This window comes from Rana temporaria, chromosome 2 (genome assembly GCF_905171775.1).
Source record: "Rana temporaria chromosome 2, aRanTem1.1, whole genome shotgun sequence".
Lineage (NCBI taxonomy): Eukaryota > Metazoa > Chordata > Amphibia > Anura > Ranidae > Rana > Rana temporaria.
Genome location: NC_053490.1, coordinates 241,948,707 through 241,974,543, shown reverse-complemented (window position 1 = coordinate 241,974,543; position 25,837 = coordinate 241,948,707). Strand labels below are relative to the sequence as shown.

Sequence of the window (25,837 nt, the reverse complement as noted above, 5' to 3'; positions counted from 1 at the left end):
TCACTTGCCAGTACAGATATCTGTAAAATCAATGACTCCGCCAAATCTCATTGTTTGTTAATTGTGTTATTAACTTATGTATTTTATTTTATCACCAGCCGCAGTTATGTCTTCTCTTCATTGGCAACGTCCACAGTGTCGTTTGCAACGGGGGCTTTGGGCATGTGGATTCCCCTCTATCTGTACAGAGCCCAAGTGGTGCAGAAAACAGTGGAACCCTGCAACTTTGGACCATGCAGCAACAAAGACAGGTCAATACTGAAGCAAATATTAATTATTTATCATTGTAGTTAACCATTTTTTATTGGAAAAAAATAATACAGATTTCTATTTTTAAACAGCCTGATTTTTGGAGCAATCACCTGTATCACTGGCTTTCTTGGTGTAATAACGGGGGCTGGAGCTACTAAGTGGTGCCGTTTGAAAACACAACGTGCTGACCCACTTGTCTGTGCTGTTGGCATGCTGGGATCAGCTATCTTCATTTGCCTGGTCTTCGTCGCTGCCAAAAGTAGCAGCATAGCTGCATATGTAAGTTCCAGTATTGGAAAAATCTTCTGTCTTCTGCTTTTCTGCTGATAAAAATTAGTTTTACCCAGTGAGGCTGCAACAAGCCTTCTGTGCAGCTCAGCTGCTATCCAGATTGCACATTGTGTCATTTTCCTGCTTAAGAATTAGTGCCATGCACCCTGGTACTACTAACACTATACCTTGCTGCAAAAGCCTTATTCCTGCACACAAAATTTACAAAAATTTTTTATTTTTAATTGTTTAATTTAGGAACTTCGGGCAAATTTATATAAAAAAAAAATGTGTGTATTTTCAAAAGTCTTTCAATTGTTTTGTAAGTCCATGTATAGTAAAGGAAGGTGCTTAGCTCCAAAGGAGGGACAGAGCCCAGGGTAAGCATCCGCATTATTATTTTTTTTACATAGTAGTTTCAAGAGTAGACAAGGGGAAGGGTACTGGGCATCACCCACAGAATTATAGATGCTGCTGATTTTTGTCACCCACCCTCCCAAGCCCCCCATGCAGTGCAACTCATGAATATGTGGATTGGATCACAAGGAAAGGTGCATTCAATTACAAACATTTTGGCAGTCAAAACAATTCCTTTTAAATGTTTCAGCTGTATATTTAGCTTTTTGGGAGGAGCTCAAAAGAATTGCACATGCACTTTTATGAAAATAACTTTTTTTAACAGCCATTAGTGGTCTCTGTTAAAGCAGTCATAATTATTAAAGAATAAATATTGAGGTTCCTGCATATGCCCAAATATGACTTTAATAAGGACAAACTCTGATGCCGCGTACACACCATCACTTTATGTGATGAAAAAAACGACATTTTTAAAAACGTCAATTTAAATGACCGTGTGTGGGGGAAAACGTTGTTTTATGTCTTGTGAAAAACGACAAAAAAAAATTGAAGCATGCTCGTTTTTCAAAAAACGTCGTTTTTTGTTTCACAAAAATTGACCGTGTGTAGCAAAAAACGACGTTTAAAACAACGTTTTTAAACCCGCGCATGCCCAGAAGCTAGTTATGAAGCGAGCTTCAATGGAAAAAAGTGGTGAACGTAACCTCGCTTTGCTAGAGCATTGTGAAAAAACGATGGTGTGTAGGCAATGTCATTTTTGAAAATTGAAGTTTCAAAAACGTAGTTTTTTACTTCCTAGAAAATGTCGTTTTTTTCCATCACATAAAGTGATGGTGTGTACGCGGCATAACACTAGAGATGTAGAGGTTATGGCCCCACCCCATTCAAGTCTATTGGAAGTCACTACACAGGCACAACCAGCATCAGACATTTTGGTTCAAATAAGATAGACCAGAGCTAGCGAGGGGTAAGTAAGCATCTGGTTGGGGGTGTTTAGGTTCAATTAGGTTAGGAGCCTAGGGAGAGTGGGCTAATGGGTTTTTAATTAAAACTGACCTTCACCTTAAAATAATATATTCATCAGTAGTCTTAACAACTCAAATAAACTGAAATCTTCTGTTGTTCCCTCTTCAGAACTCATTGATAATCCAATGTTATGCTATAAATACATTACATTCACAGTAATGTTAACACCACTGCATACTTGGCGATAAGAGGTTATTTTCAATTGAAAACGTAATGCTACAAAATAAGATCAGGAATGAGGTTGTACTGAGGTGTGTACCTTTTTTTTCTGTGAAGCTGTTTTCTCCTGAAGCAGTTCTAGGCTATAATACAACAAAAATGATTTTATGACCACCGTTTATCTTTTTCATGGGCCAAGGAGCAGGAAAATGTTTGCTCTTGGGCACTTGAAAACATTTAGTTTGTTATAATGCAGTGCTGCCAGCCCTGTAAGCAAAGGTGATCCAGGGATTTCTCTCCACAGCACTGTACAATAACAATTCTTACAAATTATTCAGGCTAGGGAATATAATGTAAACCACAAATCTATTTGTTGACAACTGTCATTTGCAAATTATACATTTGTTAGTGTATCTATGGGCACATTTTTAAGCTTTGGATAGTTTACGGAATGATTAAAACCCCTGCCAGGGTTTTTTTTTCTTTTGTGAATCCCATTGAAGAGATTTCTGTCCACTTCCTGCCCAGAATACACAAATTAAGAGGACATATCTCCAAAGTAAAGGAAAATCTCCATTTAAAAGACTTATTCACAACTTCTGTTCCAGTGACAACTGTACAATTTTAGATTCAATATCACTTTCTGTCCTACTGAAAAATAGAATGGGTTAACACTAACAACAATGAAACTTACCCAAAAACTCTTCCATACATATATCCAAATCTACAAACTGTAAGGAATTAACTGACTGTGTTGGAACACAAGTTGCTCATGAGCCATACCTCGTTAGCTTGTCTGCTGCATACTGTCACAAAAGAGTCATGTCACCAATAGGGAGTGTGGTCACTTATGTCCAGGATGGTGGTAGTGATAAGCACATCGGTTTCAATATCTATAATTGTTATTTACTTTATTGCATTTTAGGTATAACTGGCCACCTCTAGTAAATTGTTGGCACTTGCCATAGCAGAGTTGAAGGAGAAAGGGTGGTGCAGGAGCTAGAAAGAGAAGTCGCAAGAGGTAGCTCTACTATCACAAAGCCATAAAGCATAACGTGCACAGTACACTGCCAGCTTTGCAAATAAGTAAAATGACTTGCTACATTGTTTTATATATATATATATATATATATATATATATATATATATATATATATATATATATATATATACCTGTGCATAGAAACCAATCAGCTTCCAGTTGATTTACTAAAACTGGAGATTTTGCACTTTCCAGTTTTAGTAACTCAATGTATGCTAAGGAGTATACATGTGTTGGTCATACAGAGGATCTATGACTGGATCCTTTACTGACAGTAAAAATGTACTGTATTTGTCCAGCTTGCTTAATATTTAATATTGCATGGACAAAAGGTTGTGAAATTGAACCTACCTAAAGAAATTACATGCAAGATAAAACCATATTGTTCTTCAAAGCTATACAACATAATAGCAGCAATTCAAATACGCAAAGAGCTAGTAAGGGAAAACAATGACTGGAAAGACTATGTTACTGTTTGTGTTCAGATTAACATCATGGGTAAGGACTTTCTATTACAAATGTACATATAAGCAAACATTAATACATCAAAAGAACCACAAGCCCTCCCAATCTGACCATCTTCAATGCATAGCTTTCCCCTTCAAGTAGCAAAAGATAGAAATGGTATTCATTCTGTATGGGTTTGCCTGTTATGTCTTTTGTATTATAGGTAGCAAGGGACATGCTTGGCCAAATCACACATGTTAGTCTATTGTTAAAGTCAAACTCAAGATAAACAGCTACAACCCCAATAAAAATAAAAGCTGGGGCGCTGTGTAAAATCCACATAAAACAGAATGCAATGATTTGAAAACCTCAAACCCATAGTTTATTCACAATAGGAAATAGAAAACATATCAAATGTTTAAATTGACAAAATGTACCATTTTAAGAAAAAAAGTGATGACAGCAAAAAAAGTTGGGACCGGGCAACAAAAAGATGGTACTAATAAGGAAGAGCTGGAAGAAACGTTTTGCAACTCATTAGGTTTACTGGAAACAGGTAGTAACATGATTGGGGATAAAAAGAGCATCTTAGAGAGTCAGAAGTAAAGATGGGCAGAGGTTCATCAATCTATGAAAAGCTGCATCTTAAAATTGAGGAAGACCCTTTTTCCGATTGGCTGAAAGGAGAAGCGTTCCAATTGGCCTATAAGGAGGAGGGAGGAGACCGTCGCCAAGAGGGAAGCGCTGCCCCCACCATAGATGGGGCTCGTACCCAACCGACCGACTGGGGCGGTGCGGATGACCGCAGGGGGTGGCTGTGGGTTCTCTGGAAAAATTGGGATTGTGAAATGGATAAAATTTACTATTTGCAATGATTGTGTAGGATGAGGATAAAACCGAATCCTACAGTCTTAGTTTCACTTCAGATACTCGTCTGAGTTTGACTCACTCATCTCTTTCGAAAGTGTAAAAGCTTAGTCACTTTGGATAACCTCCCATTGGCTTCCCCTCTTTTTTAAGTACCATTTCCTTTTCAGTTGAAAAGGAAATGGTACTTAAACAAGTATCTGGCATTGTTTAGTTGCTATAAACCACCTAAAATGTTTTATAAAACTTGTTTAATTTTAAAGCGGTTGTAACCCCCTCTGTGTTATTTTTCTTACAGGTAAGCCTATAATAAGGCCTACCTGTAGGTAAAATGAATATCTCCTAAATGTGCGCTGTTTAGAAGATATTCATCCTGAATGCAGCCGCTAACGTCAGCGGTGCATGTGTTCTAAAGGTCCAGCATACTATGCCGGACCTTCAGAGCTTCTTGCCAGAACCAAGGGTTCCTGTGCACATGCGCGGGAGTAACGTCATGGTGGCTCCCCCCACTCATAGCGCCGGAGCCCCGGATCCCGGAAGAAAGGATGAGAGAAAAAGTCAGCCCTCTCAGCGCTGACTGGGTGCCCCTTGGAAGGGCTTAGTTCTAAGGTGAGTTTTTTATAATGTGCAAGTATATGATGCACATTATGCCATTGTCTTGCAGGTTTTTATTTTTATTTTTTTTGTGGTTTACTTCCACTTTAAATATATCACCATCGACAGTATATAATGTCATCAACATTTGATATGTTTTCTGTTGTGAATAAAATATGGGTTTATATGATTTTCAAATCTTAGCATTCTGTTTTTATGACGATTTTTAAATAGCATCCCAACTTTTTTGAAATTGGTTTTGTATATGCACGTTAAAAACCATATATGTGGACTTCTTTACAGCAAAGATTTTTCATTTTCTTCAGTCAGTTGCAGTTTCCAACAGCACAGCCAAAAACCTTGGCTTCCATACAGACTAGATAGTATTTAATCACAAACACTTGGTCCAGTTATGCCCCAGCCTGTGACTGGACAATGAAGGATCTTACCAGGGCTAGTGCAAGGATTGTTGACACCCTAGGCCAGTGATGGCGAACCTTGGCACCCCAGATGTTTTGGAACTACATTTCCCATGATGCTTATGCACTTTGCAATGTAGTTGAGCATCATGGGAAATGTAGTTCCAAAACATCTGGGGTGCCAAGGTTCGCCATCACTGCCCTAGGCGAAACCTCATTTTGTCGCACCCCCCCCCCCCCCCCATGACTTCACTCTTGACTCCACCCCCTTTGTCCTGCCTATGTATACCTCACATTTGTAATGAAGCACCCATCAAATGCAGCCTCACCAGCGCCCATCAATGCAGCCTACTAGTGCCCATCAATGAATGTTTACTTGCTTCCATTCATTCGGGAGTTGGGACACAGTCCTGCACCTCTGACACTATGTATGAATGGAGCGTGGCTGCCTGCAGATGCAGAGACTTAGTTGCTTGTTGCAGAGAGAAGAGAATAGGAACACCAATTGCCGGGCACCCCTAGGCAGCAGTGTGCACTAGGCGGCTGCCTGGTTTGCCTAGTGGTAGCACCGGCCCTGGATCTTACATGTTTTCTCCCCCCATGTAAGCATGTTGACTCTGCTAGACTGACAGCACTGTACAAAGTAATGGAGCTCTGACCAGCTTAAAGTGCTACCTCTCTCCCTCCCACTTATTAAGCAGGGATTACAGGGGGCAGACATCATCCCAGATTTAAGTACTCATATGTTGGTTGCATGTAAAATTGAATTCAATGTTTTTTAATGAATACATAACTGGGTAAATGGTGTATATATTTTGCATACCTACCTGGAATGTGGCTGTAAAATATAAGGCTTTTAATATCCGTTTTTTTTTTTCCTTTTGAACTTTTAAACCAATTTGACTGAGCAAGCTGACCCACAGAGTCAATTGTTTAAGTTCTAGTGTTTCCTATTATCTATAATAGATATATCATTCTCTTACTTTTTCCAGATATGTATATTTGCTGGCGAGACTTTGCTGTTCTCCAACTGGGCCATCACTGCTGATATGTTAATGGTGAGTCTGTTAGACATTTGATTCATACTTGAGGTGATTGTAGCCATATTAGTGCAATTGTGACACTTGAGTCATAAAAGGTTTTGTATATACATTCTTAAGACTAATTCTGAGAGATAAGTGGATCATAAATCTATATGTCTTTTATATACACTTATACATTTAATTGACTTATGAATATTCAATCCATGTATTTAACTTTTCTTTAATTACCTTATATTATTCCATAATCCGTTTCGCAGTTAATACTAGGCTATTTTAGAAGAAATTATTGCTTCTGGGAATATGTCCACTCTAGATAATATTTGTATAGCATTTTATTGTTAAACTGCAACTGAAATCAGGGACTGAGATAGGAAATATATTTTCCATTAATCATAAATCTCATTATGTCTTTATATGAATGACTAATGCATAATGCCTAATATGGATCTCCAGTCAGTTTTTTGAGTGTAGGTGGTGCTTTCTAATTCAACATACCTTGCTCCATGGAGCCAGGATGCTACAATTAAGAGTTTCATCATTGGTTTTTGATGATGAAAAACGCTACTATGAATGAAAAGCTTTTAGTGGATTTGTCATTCTTGCGACCGCGCTTTTCTCATTTTATTATTGCGTCAGCTGTATATTTTTCTTTCATTCTTGAAATTTTTTGGATGCATTTTAGTTTGATAAGTAATATACGTTGATAACAAGATTATCAAACTGGGTCAAGTAAATCATGGTTAATATTCCCTTGTTGATAGAGTTAATCCAATCAACCGTATTATTTAGCAACAGTGCTTATAGATTTATAAGCTACAAATGACACAAGCAAGCATTTTCGCATATTTTCGGCACTGAATAACTCATTTTTATTATGTAATCTTCCCATAAAAATTACAGCTGGAACCTGTTTGATTGTTATGATCCACCCTGGCACTCTACTTCCTTTAATTATTATGAAATATGGCAATTTATAGCAGCAATGGATGTGGCAATTAAGTAATTGCTGTGTCACATCTTAAAGCTATTTTTAACAGTTTTGTGATCATGTACTTAACCTTATTACCATTTGCCTACCAGGCCAATTCTGACACTTCTCTCCTACATGTAAAAATCATAATGTTTTTGCTAGAAAATTACCCAGAACTACCAAACATTATATATGTTTTTTTAGCAGAGACCCTATGGAATAAAATGGTGGTAATTGCAACTTTTTATCTTGCACGGCATTTGAACAGCAATTTTTCAACGTTTTTTTTTTTAAAACAAAGCTTTAACCACTTGCTGCCCGCCATATAGCAGAATGATGGCAGCAAAGTGGTTGTGGTATTCTGACCGGACATCATATGACGGGATCAGGATATCACAGTCGGCGCGCGCATCAGTGCCACCTATCAGTGCCCATCAGTGCTGCCTATCAGTGCCGCCTATCAGTGCCGTCAGTCCTGCCTATCAGTGTCGCCCATCTGTTTTTTTTTTCAAAATTGTCGCTCTTTTTTCATTTATAGCGCAAAAATGAAAAACCGCAGAGGTGATCAAATACCACCAAAAGAAAGCTCTATTTGTGGGAAGAAAATTATCGAAAATTTATTTGGGTACAGTGTAGCATGACCGCGCAATTGTCATTCAAAGTGCGACAACGCTGAAAGATAAAAATTGTCTTGGGCAGGAAGGGGCGAAAGTGCCTGGTATGGAAGTCGTTAAAAATGTTTACATGTTACCTGTTTTAGAGTTACAGAGAAGGTCTAGCATTAGAATTATTACTCTAACAATCGTGGCAATACCTCACATGTGTGGTTTGAACACCGTTTACATATGTGGGTGTGACCTACATATGCGTTTGCTTCTGTGAGCGAGCACGTGGGGACTGGGGCACTTTTATTTTTTTATTGTTTATTTTTCTATTTTGACACTTTCTTCTTACCTTTTCTTTTTTTTATCACTTTTATTCCTTTTACAAGGAATGTACACATCCCTTGTAATAGGAATAGGGCATGACTGGTTCTCTTTACAGTTAGATCTGAGGTCTATAAGTCTCCACATCTCGCATCTAGGCTGGGAAGCCTGAAATAAAAAGGCTGATTCCTTCTCCGGCTTGCCGATCACACGGGCGAGCCAGTAAAAGCACCAGAGGGAGGCGGGGGGGGGTCCCCTTCCGTCACCTGTTAAAAAAGCCGCTATAACTGTTTTTACGGTACAGGGAATCACAGACTGTAAAAGAAGATATCTGAATGATGCCTGTAACTGCAGGTATCACCAATCAAAGTCTGTGACATCATATGACGGAGTCATGGATTAACAACGTGTGCTTATATGTGTTCTCATGCACATTAATAAGTCATTAAGCATTAATCCATTTAGTTTTGAAGAGTGAATCAGATACTTGCCTTATTTTTGTGCTTTAGTCACATTTTTCTGCGATTCTCATCAAGATGATTATTCCTGGTCCATTGTTCCAATGATTTCCACCTCTTACATTGGAATGTTATTCTCTATGTTTGTCCTCGCTAAGGAATGAAAGAATCTTGACCATCATCTACTATAACTTTAGGAATTTCCTATTGAACCTTTTAAAGTAAACCAAACACTTTAGCCCTGAATACTTTCTTTTAAACAGGAAGTTCCTTGAATGTTGTGTTCTTTATTGATATGTCAAGATATCACCAGTCAGCCAGTAGCACAATGTTGTTTCCTCTAGCTCCATGCACTCAGGGTAATGTTGTAGATAAGTAATAATATTCTCGTCAGGCTCTCCTTATTCATTGGTTATTACCCAGAAGCCTAATACACCATGTTAGGAGTACTTTAAACTATGAGATAAAGTTTTATGAATACACATTATGCCTATCCACTTTAGGATTAGGGTCAATAAAGGTACTCATCTATTAAAGTGGATCTATACTCAAATGTTGACATTAATGTTAGCAGTCTTTATGGGATGTGTAAATTGTAATGCCGCGTACACACGACTGTTTTTAATGTCATGGAAAAGACAATGTTTTTCTCGACGTGATTCTTGTCAAGCCTGCCTTGCATACACACGATCGTTAAAAAAAAATGCTCGAGCAAAGCGCGGTGACGTACAGCATGTACGACGGCACTAGGGGAAGTTCCATTCGGATGGCGCCACCCTTTGGGCTGCTTTTGCTAATTTCGTGTTAGTAAAAGTTTGGTGAGAGACAATTTGCGCTTTTCAGTCTTCGTGCTTTTCAATCTGTTACAGCGTGATGAATGTGCTATCTCCATACCAGAACGAGCGCTCCCGTCTCATAACTTGCTTCTGAGCATGTAAGTTTTTTTTCCGGTCAATAAAGCCTACACACGACGTGAAAAAAACGACGACGTGAAAAACGACGATGTGAAAAACTACGAAAAAAATTAGAGCATGTTCTAAATTTTTAATGGCCATTTTTAACGTCACGATTGTTTTTAATGACCAATTTAAAAAATTTAATTTTTCTCGACATGAAAAACGGTCGTATGTACGCGGCAGAAGTATGCCCTTGAGAAGGTGCTGTTTCAGGCTCCCATAGGCCTCATGCACACTGGATGTTTTTACAGATGTTGTTTTTGGCTTCAGATGTTTTTGTCTGCAGCCAATAATCTCTTCAGCATGTTATCCTATGTGTCCATGCACACATAGGCTGTTATCAGTAGTTTTTGGCAAGGGCGTTTTCTGACTGGAAAAAAAAACCCAAAACTAGTAGGTTTTGAGAGGAGTTTTTCAGCTGTAAAACAGCTCTAAGGGCTCTTTCACACGGAGCGGATCCATATTAATCCGCTCCGTTAGCCCGTTTGGCTCAGCGGGGATTCCTCCGTAAATCCCCGCTGAGCTGTCGGCGGACAGGGCAGTCCCCGCACACAGTGCAGAGACCGCCCTGTCTCTCCTCAGCTCTCCCCTATGGGGAATCGGATGAATACGGACCGTGTGTCCGTATTTATCCGATCCGTTCCGCCGGACGGAAGAAAAATAGCGGTTCTTTGCGGAAGCAGATGGTTGCGGGCGTTAGCGGATGCATCATCCGCTAATGTCTGCAATCCCATAGGGATACATTACAAGTCCGTAAACGGACTTGTAATAAACGGACCGTTTGTCCGTACGTACGTGTGAAAGGGCCCTAATTATGAAAAAAGCTGAAAACAACTTAAAAAACGCTGAAAACGCATCTATTCTGCGTCTATCAGCATTTTTGAGCCATATGCTTTTATGAGAGTATAGTTTTGCTAAAAGGAGCTAAAAAATGCTAGTGCAAAAATGCTGAAAAACTCACTATACAGCTACAGCTTCCTACAACTAATGTTGCTGGCTTTTTTTATAACGTCCAGTGTGCATGAGGCTTAGGCATTTAGTCACATGATCATTGCTGCAGGGGAGGTTTTACCAAGTTAGGCTTCAATATATATTGTCCCCTGAGGACACAGTGTATCTGTGCAGTAGGAATGAACCATGTATCTTTTCCACAGCTTAAGGGTACTTTTACACTGAGGCGCTTGGTGCGCTGGCGGTAAAGCGCCGCTATTTCTAGCGGCGTTTTACCACCGTGTTTGTCGTGTTTGCAGAAAAAGCTTTGCAGGGTTTTGCGGGCGGTTTGGAGGCGCTACCCCATTGATTTTAATGGGCTCATACCGCGCCTCAAAGATGCGGCTGGCAGGACATTTTTTAGCGTCCCACCAGCACAACGCTCCAGTGTGAAAGCCCTCAGGCTTTCACACTGGATAGAAAGGAGCAGCTCTTTCAGGGCGCATTGCAGGCGCTATTTTTAGCACAATAGCGCCTGCAAAGCGCCTCAGTGTGAAAGCAGCCTAACTAATATACAGTGTACTATTTTGTCAAGTCAATGACATTTATGTGTTTCAGTACCTTTAATTAATAGCCAGTCTATCCATTTATCAATCTAGGTGTGCGCATGTATAGATCATTCCCCACTTAATTCAAGCTAGCATCTATAGTATATACAAATATTTCTTATTAAAAAATAAAGCAATATAAAACAATGGGAAAAATAGTAACTATTATTTTCATTAATATTTTTTAATGATGTTCTGTATAATTATCTTCTTTGTATTTTGTGCAGTATGTAGTTATTCCAACACGTCGTGCAACTGCTGTGGCCTTGCAGAGCTTTACATCTCACCTCCTCGGAGACGCTGGCAGTCCATACCTTATTGGATTTGTAAGTAGAAAGTGATAACGCCTAGCAAAATAAGTTACTTCTGATGATAGATATGGGATTGAGTTTGAAAGATCTGAATGCAGATCTTTCCATAAATGAACTTTTATGCAGACTCCCCAGAAGAAAAAAAAAACATGGAATAATCCTATACACATTTGTGTAGACAATAAGGCTTTATAGCTGGCTAAACTAAAGCTAAAGCTTAAATCCATGCATAAACTTGCATGGTGTTAAAGGCTTTTTAAATATGCCTAGCAAGTAATCATATCTTCCAACTACCATCTCATTATTTATAGTTGCATTTACCTCATTCTAAGTTCTGTGGAATCCTCTGCAGTGTTATTGCTGCCATATCTTCACATCCAAAAAATCTTTGCTTAGACATTATGGTCTATTTTATAGACTATTGTGGAAAAAGAACAGTAACATCTACTGGGTACTATTGGAACCATTATCCAATTATGCGCTTTTGTTTTTAAATACTACTGTAAATGTAATGTGCATACACACATTGCTTTCTTTATATTTACAAAGCATATGAGCCCTAACAATAAAGAGTCTTCTGAGTATTATACTGAACTGCTCCCAGTGTGTCTGTCTGGCTCAGCTTGCTCATTCTTTTCACCACTACAAGGCCATTTCACAGTTGCAGCTTGATGAATTATGCTAATGGTTCTACTTCCAGAAGTCATTGCAGTGATTTGGTGGGATCATCAGACTTTGCTAAATGTGGAGATAAACTAATGTAGGACAAAATGAATCCTTTATAGAATTCTTGACTACTGTATGTATTCTTCATAAAAATAAATGGATTCCTGTTTTTCCTTTTGTGTAAGAATCATTTTATTCTAAGGCAGTTTTACACACCTGAGTGCAGACATGAATACCTACAAATCACCTTCTGTGTGTTTACAAATGGCCCAATGTGTTTGCAGCTGTTCGCATCCGAGTCTCATTTAACTAAACTAAGTTTTCCTCCCTTATCCCTAGTGCATGTGATAAATATGCAGTTAGTATAATGTTGCTTTCCTTTTATGTAAAAGGGAATTGTTTCATTCCACAAGGCAGGAGCAATCTGTTTACTTTCCCTTTGTTTTTGATTCATAGATCTCAGATCTGATCCAGGAGAGCACCAATAAGACTCCACTTTGGGAGTTCCTGAGTCTCGGCTATGCACTGATGCTCTGCCCATTCGTGGTGGTTTTGGGGGGAATGTTTTTCCTAGCTACAGCACTTTACTTTTTGGAAGACCTTGCCAAAGCTGAACAACAGTAAGTTGATCCACCTTTTCATGTTTTTCTTTGCATTAAATTGCTTGTTGGGAAACATAATTCTGCTGGTAAAGGATACACTTGCAGCTCCTTACCAGAATTCAGAAAGAAGACATCCTTTAAATTCACTTCTGTTGGCGTAGGTGGGAATTTGGGTGTGAATTAACCTAAACCTTATTCATTAATCATTATTTGTTTATGACTGATATTTACAGACAGGTTTTAAAGCAAAGGATCAAAGACAGTTTTCACAACCATTATTGGTTGGTTTTTATATTCCAAACTGTTTTAAATTGTCTAATTCATTGCAAACAAATCAATACTTGGCAGACATCAGAATTTAATAGGTAAATATATTAAATTTAAAATGATAAGTTAAATTTCAGATACTCAATTCATGTCTGTTCTCTCTGGGGTATCATCATTGATGCTGCAGGTGACATATGGCACAAACACTAATTACACATATTCTGGTGCCCTGTGAGTGAGTAAATTTTCTTGGATACATTCAGTCTTCTAAGTCATTTGTAAAACAGTGGGAATTGAATATTATTATCATTTGCTATTAGTTGCAATTATTATTATTATTATTATTATTATCATCACCTTTATTATTATTATTATTATTGCATCCTAATACACTAGTATCTTGAGTTGTTTATAAGTATGAAAATGTGGCTATATTGAATTGCATTACCACAGTAAGTACTTGCACCATCTGTGATTGCAGGACTCTTTGCCTAACCTCTTTTGATGAATGTTCTTTATTAATCCAATTAACCTCATCACTCATCATTATTACAGTATATCTAAAATAGTTTGTGTTAATCTTAGGAAGGGCCTAACTTTTTACTAACAGAAGAAAAAAAAAATTACACTACTGACAAATGATTAGATACTAGAAGCCAGCAGAGCTTTGCCTCTAAGCTAAGGGGAAATTCATTTGCAAAGTGAACAGTCTTTATGAGTATAGTAAATGAACCACTTTGGTTGCAGAAATAACTAATTTGATTGGTACGTCAATGGTTACAATTGTGCCCTTAGAAATGCTGTGATGGTGAATTCTAAATATGGATGTAGAAAACTGTAAAGCCTATGTCCCAGTATAAGAGAGTTTGTTGGGAGGACATCGCTATGGTTTACTGTTTGGGCATAGTAGAAAATATTTTAAAGACATAATAAAAGTGAGTTAAACCTGAAAGATGTAGATAGATGTTCATTTATTGTTATAAAAGTTGTAGCAGCCTGAACATTCGCCTCCAGTCCAGTTAATGCAGTCCATTTTCTATCCCATCACAGAGAATGTTGAAGGTGTAATGTATTAGGCAGTTGTTCAGTAACAGACAGGTTTGGAGCAGCTGATAGGGTTCAACAGTAGTTGACAATTGTTCTAGTTGTTCAATGAAATACCGTATATACTGTAGCTATCCTTGCCCAGATTTTTTGTATGCTGGTTTAATATGTGGCTCCAGGGATATCTTGTAATATGTAGCTTGATTTTCATATATTTCAAATCAAACTTGTATATAACCCAACATATGTCTGTTTTCATATAACACATGTAATATTCCTTTGCATTTACCACCTACGTAACATAAACCTCATCAATTTGTGATTCTTCTGAGGGGGCAGGTTGGTAGGAGAGGTAATGAGTGCTATTCAGCTTACTTAATTGCCATTTCATACCCCATAGCAAACAAAATGGCTTTTCCCCTTTTATTAATCATAATACTGGAAGATGGTTGCTATGAATTACTGTATTTTTTCATTGCATTTTACAGTATGAATGAAGCCTGTATATGTAATTCATCCAGTTACAGTACACTGTGAGCATGCAGACAGCTGAATGCTTAGAACAGAACCTAGCTTCTGCTTTAATGACACTCTAACAGGCAAACAAAAGCAGTGACAAATAATTAAATGTTCCCTTGTCTTGTAATAGTTAGTCTGGTAATTCTGCTTAAAATAGTTTGTGTCCTACATTAAAGGGTGCATTTTCTTCCCACTAGAGAGCCTTGCTCAGATTCCTTCACTGTTGGCAGCTGTAGTGACTCAGAAGAAGCTTCCATCTTGTAGCTTTAGGTTGGTTCCATTTTTTTTGTGTTTTTTTTTCGTTTGTTTTATTGGATCTCATGTGCAGACACATCTTAAAGAACCTCTAAATACTAAATGCAGGTTGGTTTATGCAAAAGAGTATTTATTAAGATTTACAGAACCATACACAAAATAAAGGGCTTACTCTCTGACCTGTAATCCTCCAATAAGCCTATACAAAAATGTTACAATTAGGTTAATATTGCAGATAACCTGGACCAGTACATATTAACTATATGTGTAATTTAATGTCATGTTACTGTCTGATGTAAAACCAAACCAAAAGCTGGCATTACACCCATAGGTTTCTTTTGGTCAACCTGTGAGCTGAACAGAAAAAGACTCCTCCGCCGATGGTAAACAGCACAGATGGTCGAATCTCCCACTGCGGCTATTATATTCTAAACTGGGTATTTAGAATATGGGTGGGAATGAATTGGGGTGCAGGAGCTGTTCAGTGAACAGTTTTATGCCTGGACCCTTCTATTTTTCAATCAACAGGCTGAAATTTCATCAGTGTATAGATGGGCAGCCTAACTATGCAATCTTTACCAAGCCTGCAACTGTATGGGCTTTTGTTCACAGCATTGATCTACAGAGTTTGATATGCATTTGAAACACACGTCAGATTGCAACTGACTTCATTACTATAAATGACAGTTCAGAAGTTGTGTTTGACCTGTGTTGTGTTACCTCAAATGCAGCATTTTACCCGTTGTATCTATGTGCCTGATTCTTAGAATCAGTTACGCATAGATATCCATTAGATCCGACAGGCGTCTCTTACGACGTCGGATCTTAACTGCATTTTTTTTTACCGCTAGGTGGCGCTTCCGTCGAATTTCCGCGTCGAGTATGCAAATTAGCTAGATACGCAAATTTCCGAACGTACGCGCGGCCGACGCAGTAAAGTTACGACGTTTACGTTAGGCTATTCCTGGCGTATAATTGCCCCGGCTATATGAGGCATAAGTGCGGCATAACAATGTTAAGTATGGCCGTCGTTCCCGCGTCGAAATTTAAAAAAGTTACGTCGTTTGCGTAAGTCGTCCGTGAATGGGGCTGGACGTCATTTACGTTTACGTCTAAACCAATGACGTCCTTGCGGCGTACTTTGGAGCAATGCACACTGGGAAATTCCACGGACGGCGCATGCGCCGTTCCGCAAAAACGTCAATCACGACGGGTCACAGTAGTTTTACATAAAACACGCCCCCCTGATCCAAATTTGAATTAGGCGGGCTTACGCCGGCCGATTTACGCTACACTTACGGAGCAAGTGCTTTGAGAATACAGCACTTGCCCGTGTAAGTTGCGGAGGCGTAACGTAAATCAGATACGTTACGCCCGCACAATTTTATGCGGCTGTACGTGAATCCGGCCCGTGGAGTTCTGACCTTAGAGTAAAGTCTGAACTCCTAATCTGCATATTTGGTCCAAGTTAGGGACACAGAAAGTACTAAGGCAATTCATTCAGTATAACTATTTTCAGATGGAGATGTTGCAATGGCTGCCTCCATGCTTTCTAAGTAAAGCTTTCCTTTAAGAAATGTCTTTGTTTCCTAGAATTATTTTGACTTGTGCTGCCTAGAGTCGTGACACAGTGATGTGTCCTTACACACTGTTTAATTGGAAATCTTAGAAATCACAGTATTAGACTCTTAATATAACAATGCAGACGTGACCTACCCACACTTAAAGATGCTTTTGATAACAGTATATCATTAAATAACCCACTCAGGTGTTTTACACTTAACATCCTGTAATTCCGAGAACTGGCTGGCAGAAATAATTACTTTATTGTAAGGGAATCCTATCTAAAAAATACGTCTTTCTGAGAAAGAATAGGCGGATGAGAAGTTAAAATAAACTGCTCTCACTGTCAGAAAATCTCAGAGAAGATTTGGAATTCCCAAAATAGTAAAACACTATTCCTGCACTGCACCTTCGTATTTATTTGCAATGCAAGCGATAGAAAATAGTTTCTTCCTCTGTCAGGATGAAAGGGGTAGTTTAGTGTTCCTTCCTTACCCTCATTTGTATGATTCCCAAGGACTCTAGGGAATTGCAATTGTCAAAGAGTACAGCTAAGTCTGGGTGGAATGTGAGTACAGTTATGAACACTCAGACAGCGCATCTTTACAAGATGTTAGGCTTGGAACAATTGCCGGAGAGACTGGCTTCCTCTTCTGGTTGATAAGCTTTCAGTTACTGCCTGTATATCCAACTTACAGAAACCCGAAGAGCACAAACGTTGCAGAGGTCATTTCTCTGAAGCTGGCCATACATGGATCAAAATCCAGCTGGCTCAGCAGGGACCAGCCAAATTTCGATCCATGTGTGGGCTAGTTGGCCTGTTGGATTTTTTCCAAATGATCAGTGCCTCCGGCTATAGCCTTCCCTGTCGGCAGAACGCAATAGCACTGTGGGAGTGATTCCCCCATCATCACCAACTGTGTTGATGGGAGAATCAGCACTTATTTTTTGTTCAACCTAATGGTTGAACATTTTTTTGTTTATAATGTATGACTTTCCTAAGTGTAACCAAATTAGGTGGCAAGACTAGGTAACTGCCGGCCCGCGATGCATTCTGGGGTGTGTAGGCAGAGGCAGGGCGCGCAGCACGTCAGGGGATTTTTTTTTCAGAGTGGAGGATGTCAGCAGCGGCGGCCGCCGATTGGCTGTTACCGGCCCGCTCTGCATTCTGGGGATTGTAGGCAGAGACGGGGCAGAATGTCAGGGCCAGGGACGAATGGAGCTTTCTTGTGCTAGTCTAGGAGATTGAACGGAGCCTGGAGCGCTCCGCTGGTGGGCATTGATGAGGTGGCAGTGAATGACATTGGGCTGTACTGGTGGGCACTGATGTGAGGCACTGATGAGGTGATGCACTGGTTGGCACTGATGAGGTGATGCACTGGTTGGCACTGATGTGATGCACTGGTGCATTGGTGGGCATTGATGAGGTGGCACTGATGGGCTGCACTGGTGGGCACTGATGAGGTGGCACTGGTGGGCACTGATAGACACCAATGAGGTGGCACTGATGGACACTGATAGGCTGCACTGGTGGGCACTGAGGTGGAACTTACGGACACTGATAGGCTCCACTGGTGGGTACTGATGAGGTTGCACTGGTGGGCTCTAATGGATACTGATAGGCTGCACTGATAGGCACTGATGTGGCACTGACAGGCTGCACCCCACCTCTCCACCCTAAACAATTATCTCCTCCCCACCTCTCCACCCTAGGTTTTTTGAGATGAAGGAAAAAAATCGGCCGCAAAAATCGGCAACACATATTGCCCATCGGCCGCTCCGATTTCCAAATATCGGCATCGGCCAGAGAAAAACCCATATCGGTCGACCTCTAATTGTACTGCCTCTACACAATGCACACCAGTGGGCACATGTTAAACAGAGCTTAATGTGCCTCCAGTGAGGTGAATAGGCCCTGAGGCCCCGTACACACGAGAGGATCTATCCGCTGGGATTTATCCGCAGATCAGTTCCAGCGGATAGATCCTGTGGTGTGTACGGCCCAGCGGATATTTATCCGCGGATATTTTTCGGGCCGATGGATTTCCAGCGGATAAAAATTTCTTAGCATGCTAAGAAATCTATCCGCTGGAATCCTGTCCAGCGGATTGATCCGGTGGTCTGTACAGACTCACCGGATCAATCCGTCCGATCCCCTCCCTCGCATGCGTCGTAAAGATTCGACGCATGCATGGGAAGTCTTTACCTTCCAACGTCGTGCACGTCGCCGCGTCATCATTGCGGCGACGGCGCGACACGTCACCGCGGATGGATTTTGATCTGATGGTTAGTACAACCATCAGATCAAAATCCGCCAGAGGATTTATCCGTGGGAACGGTCCGGAGGACCGTTTCCAGCGGATAATCCTCTCGTGTGTACGGGACCTGACACTTTTCAGTGTTTTTTAAACCCCTTTGCACCAGATTTTTAAAGTAATTGTAAAGGATTTTTTTTTTTTTTTTTAAATAACAAACATGGTTTTGCACAAAGCCGCTCCGGTCATCCTCTTGTGGGGACCCTTGGCCGTTGCTCTTGTCTCCTCCCCCACTTACCTTGGGGGCGCTCTTAAGGGCTAAATCCTGAGCTGGGCTCTGTGTATCCATTGACACATAGAGCGGTTCGGCCTTGCTCTCTTCACACAGGCAATGGCTTCTGCTACTGCATCCATGTCCAGAGAAAGGAGAGAGCTGCCGTTCCCGGGCACAACACTGGATTAAGATCAGGCTCAGGTAAATATTTAATAGGGCGCTAGAGGGGTAGCTGAAGACAGAAGTTTGTTTTACCTTAATGCCTTTAGAACCACTTTCAGCAATAGTTCTGTATCTATGGAAGAATCCAGCAAGCTGCAAGTGGGGCTATGACTTCATTTTTTGTGCACAGCGTGGCATGGTGTTTGTCAGATACCAAAATCGTGACATTTCACGTTATCCACTTGCTATTCTTAAAATAGTATTTGATGTTCATCCATTATTTAGGGTGAGTCAACTCATGATGCCACCAGCCTCTGTGAAAGGCTGATAAGGAAAAGCTATCGTTGGCACATGGGACTTTATGACACATTAACTGTCCAAAAGAAATAATTTGCCTCATCCTATTTTTAAAATGTCCAGTCCTATCTGTAGACATACATTGAATACAGGTCTTCGTCAGAAGGCTGTCTCTTGAGTAACATAATCTGAATATATCATATATTCCTTCCTGATTGGGGGATCAGGAAGGAATGTTTCCACCTGCTGTAGCAAATTGGATCATGCTCTGCTGGGGTTTTGTTTTTCTTCCTCTGGATCAACTTTGGGTATAGAATTGGGTATATGGGATTGTATGATATTTTTTTTATTTTTTTATGGTTGAACTAGATGGACTTGTGTCTTTTTTCAACCTGACTAACTATGTAACTATATATATATATATATATATATATATATATATATATATATATATATATATATATATATATATATAATATATGTGTTCAGTATTTTTGAGGGGACAGCAAATTTACACTATTATACAAGCTGTACATTTTTGTGAGCTACTATATATATATACCCACAACACTTTCCAGTTGTTCACAGCTCATCCTGTGGGGCTGATTCATCAAAACTATAGATAAGAAAATGAGCACAAAATTGGACTTGTTTTTAATCAAATATTATGTTTACTGTATTTTCCGGCGTATAAGACGACTTTTTAACCCCTGAAACTCTTCCTAAAAGTCGGAGGTCATCTTATACGCCGGTAACCTAAAATGCAGACCACGGCCATCCATTTTTCAAAAGCCATGCCTCCTCCTTCTGCTGTTCTGTGATAGGAACACTCAGCTTCCCAGCAGAGCCTCTGTTTAGTGTTCTGCCTATCACGGATGCCCTCCTTGGTCTCGGACGAGATGGCATCCGTGATAGGCGGAACACTGAACACAGTGGGCTAGATTCAGCATTGATTTACGCCGGCGTATCTATAGATACGCCGCTTAAATTCAAAGCTGCGCCGGCGTATCTTTTTTCTGTATTCAGAAAGCAAGATACGCCGACATTAGTCTAAGATCCGTCTGGCGTAAGTCTCTTACACCGTCGTTTCTTAGGGTGCATATTTACGTTGGGTGGCGCTTCCGTTGTTTTCGGCGTAGAATATGCAAATGACCTAGATACGCCGATTCACAAATTTACGTACGCCCGGCGCTATGTTTTTACGTCGTTTACGTTAGGCTTTTTCGGCGTAAGGTTGCTCCTGCTATTATGAGGCGTATGCAATGTTAAGTATGGACGTCGTTCCCACGTCGAATTTTGAATTTTTTTACGTCGTTTGCGTAAGTCGTTCGCGAATAGGGCTGGATGTAATTTACGCTCACGTCGAAACCAATGACGTCCTTGCGGCGTACTTTGGAGCAATGCACACTGGGAAATTCCACGGACAGCGCATGCGCCGTTCAGGAAAATGTCAATCACGTCGGGTCACCACCCATTTACATAAAACAGGCCCCCCTCATAACTCATTTGAATTAGGCGCGCTTACGCCGGCCCCATTTACGCTACGCCGCCGCAACTTACGGAGCAAGTTCTTTGTGAATACTGCACTTGCCCGTGTAAGTTGCGGCGGCGTATCGTAAATTACATACGCTACATCCGCACAAACTTACGGCGGGTTACTTGAATCTAGCCCCGTGTCTTCTGGGAAGCTGAGTGTTCCGCCTATCACGGAACAGCACAAGGAGGAGGCGCGGCTTTTGAAAAATGCACGGCCACGGTCTGACAGATTCTGCATGTCAGGGATAAGGTAAGGGATCGTCGAGACATGCAATGGCACAGTGAGGCATGTAATTGTGCACAGTGAGGCATGTAATGGCGCAGTGAGGCATGTAATGGAGGCACAGTGAGGCATGTAATGGAGGCACAGTGAGGCATGTAATGGTGGCACAGTGAGGCATGTAATGGTGGCACAGTGAGGCATGTAATGCTGGCACAGTCTGGCATGTAATGGCACAGTGAGGCATGTAATGGTGGCACAGTCTGGCATGTAATGATGGCACAGTCTGGCATGTAATGGTGGCACAGTCTGGCATGTAATGGTGGCACAGTGAGGCATGTAATGGCACAGTGAGGTGAGGCAAGGCATGACTAGTAGGAAGGGGGTCGTCTTGAGTAAATCCCAAAACCAACATTTTAGCTGGAAATATAGGGGGTCGTCTTATACGTTATGGTAAATGCTAGTGTCAATCTTCTTTGACTATGCCATACCATATTATTGCACAAAAATACAGCTCTGATGTTTGATATTTAAAATCTAATTTGAATTACTCTTCTAAAACTATTTTTTTTAGTCATGTGACTGGCACAGCACCAATCAGGGCTGGCCAGACACAGACTCACGGTTTAGAGAGCATAGAAGCCCATACCAAAGATCTTTCCCTGCTGATGCCAAAGAACAGGGAAAGACCATGCAACCATACAACAGTGCTGCAGGAATAAGGTAATAAGAGAATAAAAGAAAAAAAAACAGTGGCCTGATATACTGTATATGATTTATGTGACTGAATTATGACAAGTAACACTTCTCTGTTTAGAAACACTTTAAACAAAAGTTTTGAGTGGTCAATAGGAGCAATTTTGCACTTGGATTCTTTTTCAATAGAAATGCTGTACAATATGGACAGCCTGGTCAAATAGTGTAATAGGTTATTACTGGGTAGAATAAAAATGTGCAGACTCTGCTGATGGCAAGGATACTCTTCTTTCCCTTTGATAAGCCACACAATCAACTGAATGAAAGGGAATAAAGGGAAACCATAGTGAATTTTGAGCAAGCTCATATCTTGGGTTAAAGTAAACTTTTCCAACAGTAATATTGGGGACTTTCATTGCTAATCTTCTGAAAATAGCAACTGCCTGACTGTTCTTTTGATCCTCTGCCTTCAGTACTTTCTCCATCCTACAGTATGATAACAGTATATTTCATTCTCCATCAGAATGCTTATAGTATCTAATACCTGCTATGTTCCAAGATAATCCCTATTAGGTTTGGTAAATTGTATTTGTAATCATTACAGATAGTTAAAAACAGAAAGAGAGAAACAGTTAAAGTGTATGAATAGCCAAAACGTTTTTATTAGAGGTGAACGAAGGGTTAAAACCCCTGCCAGGTGTTTTTTGGCTGTCTTGTGTAGCATTGGGGAGACTCCCTTCCTGTCCCAGAGATAAAACAAAACATTTTAGGACATCTCTCAAAGTGAGATGAATTCCATTTCAAAGCCAGCCATACATTAAAAACATTTACTTAGAAAATGTCTGTGTTTAGAATGTACGTAGGAATGTTGGAATCTACTGGTATTTGGTTAGCTTTAGACAGTTGTCCTAGAACTGGTGTTCCCATTAGAAGGATCCCTTACCTCTTGTTCTGGGGACAACTCCTAAATATTGGATTTTCCCTCACTTTTATTCTTGGTGACAGTGGCCCAGATTCACGTAGAAGTGCGGCGGCGTAACGTATCGTACATACGTTACACCGCCGCAAGTTTTCATCGCAAGTGCCTGATTCACAAAGCACTTGCGAGAAAACGTCCGCCGGCGGCCTCCGGCGTAAGCCCGCGTAATTCAAAGGGGCGTGTGCCATTTAAATTAGGCGCGCTCCCGCGCCGGACCTACTGCGCATGCTCCCTTTTGAATTTCCCGCCGTGCTTTGCGCTGAAGTGATGTAATTTTTTCGAACAGCAACGTGCGTAGCGTACTTTCGTATTCCCGGACGTCTTACGCAAGAAGGAAAAATTTTCACATTTCGACGCGGGAACGACGGCCATACTTTATACAGCACATACGTGTGCTGTGTAAAGTTAGGGCACCAAAAACGGCGACTAACTTTGCGACGGAAAACAAGACTAGCAGCGACGTAGCGAACGCGAAAAACCGTCGTGGATCGCAGTAACTACTAATTTGCATACCCGATGCTGGTTTACGACGCAAACTCCCCCCAGCGGCGGCCGCGGTATTGCATCCTAGGATCCGACAGTGTAAAACAATTACACCTGTCGGATCTTAGGGATATCTATGCGTAACTGATTCTATGAATCAGTCGCATAGATACTCTGAGAGATACGACGGAGTATCTGAGATACTCCGTCGTATCTCGGCTGTGAATCTGGGCCAATATTCATCAGTACAAAGATAGGGGGGAAACTCCCAAATGGGGACACAAACATCATAAAACTTGACAGATTAGTCAAATCCCACCATACTCTATAAGAAGATCCTAGAGATACACTTCAAAGCTTTGAAGAAAAAAAACGTAAATGTCAGGCTCCATAAAGTGGCAGTACATTGCTAACCTGCTTCAAAATGGCTTAGAAGGACCATAGTATGGACTATTTTTTGGTATTGAAATTATAGCCACACACCAACTGTTGAGATAAGGATAGCTGGTCTATTTTGTGGGCAGCGATGTACCCTGTCTGTTGTTGCTTACACTTAGCAGCTATTCTTGTTTTCATGCCTTAAGGAAGAAGCACATTTTTTCTCACCTGGGTGCTTTTCATAGACTATGCTCTATAGCAGAGCCACCTACTGTGCTTGCCTCATTACGCCTCAGAAATCTCAGGGTTTATAATTGTAAACTGGTGTCTGAACTCACTTTGATCCAGCCATTGCATATAAATTGCACTGGTCACTTGCTGAGGTTTACAAAGAGTTGTCCTAGTTGTGGACATTGCAATGTGTGTCTGAGGAATAAAGAGTAGATAAAGGCTTTAGGCTTCCTATGTACATTGCACAAAGCTAATTAAGATATGAATTCCTATTTCAGATGACATTAGTTCTTATTTCAATGAATACACATTTTTAACAATGAAATGTATTTCTGTTCTGGCAAGCATGCAATTCACAAATTCTGGAGGCAATCACTATTACAGCCCATTGTGGTGCCAAATAGAAAAATAAATATTCTGGGCCAGATTCACAGAAAAAGTACGCCGGAGTATCCGTACTTTCAAATTTGCCGCGTCGTATCTTTATTTGTAATTCACAAACAAAGATACAACGGCATTTGGCTAAGATCCGACAGGCGTACGGCCGCGTCGGGTATGCTAATTAGCTGTTTACGGCGATCCACGAAGGTACGCGCGTTCGTCGCATTCTCTTACATTGTCGCTAGTCGGCTTTTCCCGTCGTAAAGTTGTCCGGGAATACGAAAGTACGTAACGCACGTCGCCGTTCAAAACATTACGTCGGGTGACGTCATTTCGCGCAAAGCACAGCGGGAAATTTCAAAACGAAGCATGCGCAGTACGTTTGGCGCGGGAACGTGCCTAATTTAAATGGTACACGCCCCATTTGAATTAGGCGGGCTTGTGCCGGACGGCTTTACGCTACGCCGCCGCAAGTTTACAGGTAAGTGCTTTGTGAATCAAGCACCTTCGCTGAAAACTTGCGGCGGAGTAACGTAAACGGGATACGTTACGCCGCCGTAATTCTACATGAATATGGCCCTCTGTCTTCTCATTTTTGTACTGAAAAAAAATAAAATGATTTTCCTTCACCAAGCATGGATCAGTTGCCTCTTTAACCGATAAGGGCAATGGGCAACTGATAAGGCCATGTACACGTATGCTTAGATGTAAAAGCTTTCAATCCCCAGAAAAAAAGACATGTCCAAATCTTGTGGAAGATACGGATGACTGGTGGAGGTTCCTAGTATTTGGCTTCCAGTGGATTACTAGAATCACTTTTCTGGAATCATTTTTTTTATACATACAGAGATGATTTTTTAATATGATTTTTTTATATGGCTTAATCTCTGGCCTATAATTCGTTTATGGAAAGTCTACTCGTATTCATTGCTAAAATCTATTTTTTTAAAGGAAAATAAATCATTTTTTATTTTTATTTATCTATTATCTATTTTTTTTATAAAAGGAGCAGTGTGACATTATAAGCCATGGATGTTTTCATTGGTGGATACTGGATTTTTATAAGAACTAGGTATTAGGTTGCCACTATACCTGTGCCTCTTTAAGTAGGATTCTAACCATCCAAGATTAGGAAAAAAAGTACTGACCCTGCTGGTATTTTGCATATACAGCAACTGCAACATGACTTGCTCCAAGAGGTATAGAACACTTTGCTCCTGATCATCTTTCTGCTTTTTTTTATTTCAATCACCTGAGATTAATAATTAAATTCTCATGAGGGGTATTTTTAAATGACAGATGAATGTAGTCAGGCAGAGGGATGAGCATTTCTTTCTTCTTCTTTTTTTTTTTTTTTTAAGATTTGTATTTGCCAAATGTACATACAGGACCTG

At 40.4% G+C, this 25,837-nt stretch overlaps 1 protein-coding gene across 2 annotated transcripts in view; it reads left to right on the top strand.

Moving 5' to 3' along the window:
- SPNS2 (sphingolipid transporter 2) overlaps positions 1-25,837 on the top strand; it is a 162,167-nt gene that overhangs the window by 129,460 nt on the left and 6,870 nt on the right. Inside the window, exons 7-12 of one of the 2 annotated variants that reach the window (XM_040336708.1) lie at positions 99-251; positions 342-531; positions 6,426-6,491; positions 11,552-11,650; positions 12,758-12,921; positions 14,931-15,003. In XM_040336708.1, coding sequence (XP_040192642.1) covers positions 99-251; positions 342-531; positions 6,426-6,491; positions 11,552-11,650; positions 12,758-12,921; positions 14,931-14,997 — 739 coding nt within the window. In that variant the 3' untranslated portion in view covers positions 14,998-15,003. The remainder of the gene's footprint in view (positions 1-98; positions 252-341; positions 532-6,425; positions 6,492-11,551; positions 11,651-12,757; positions 12,922-14,930; positions 15,004-25,837) is intronic. The other variant, XM_040336709.1, reaches the window with a different exon arrangement.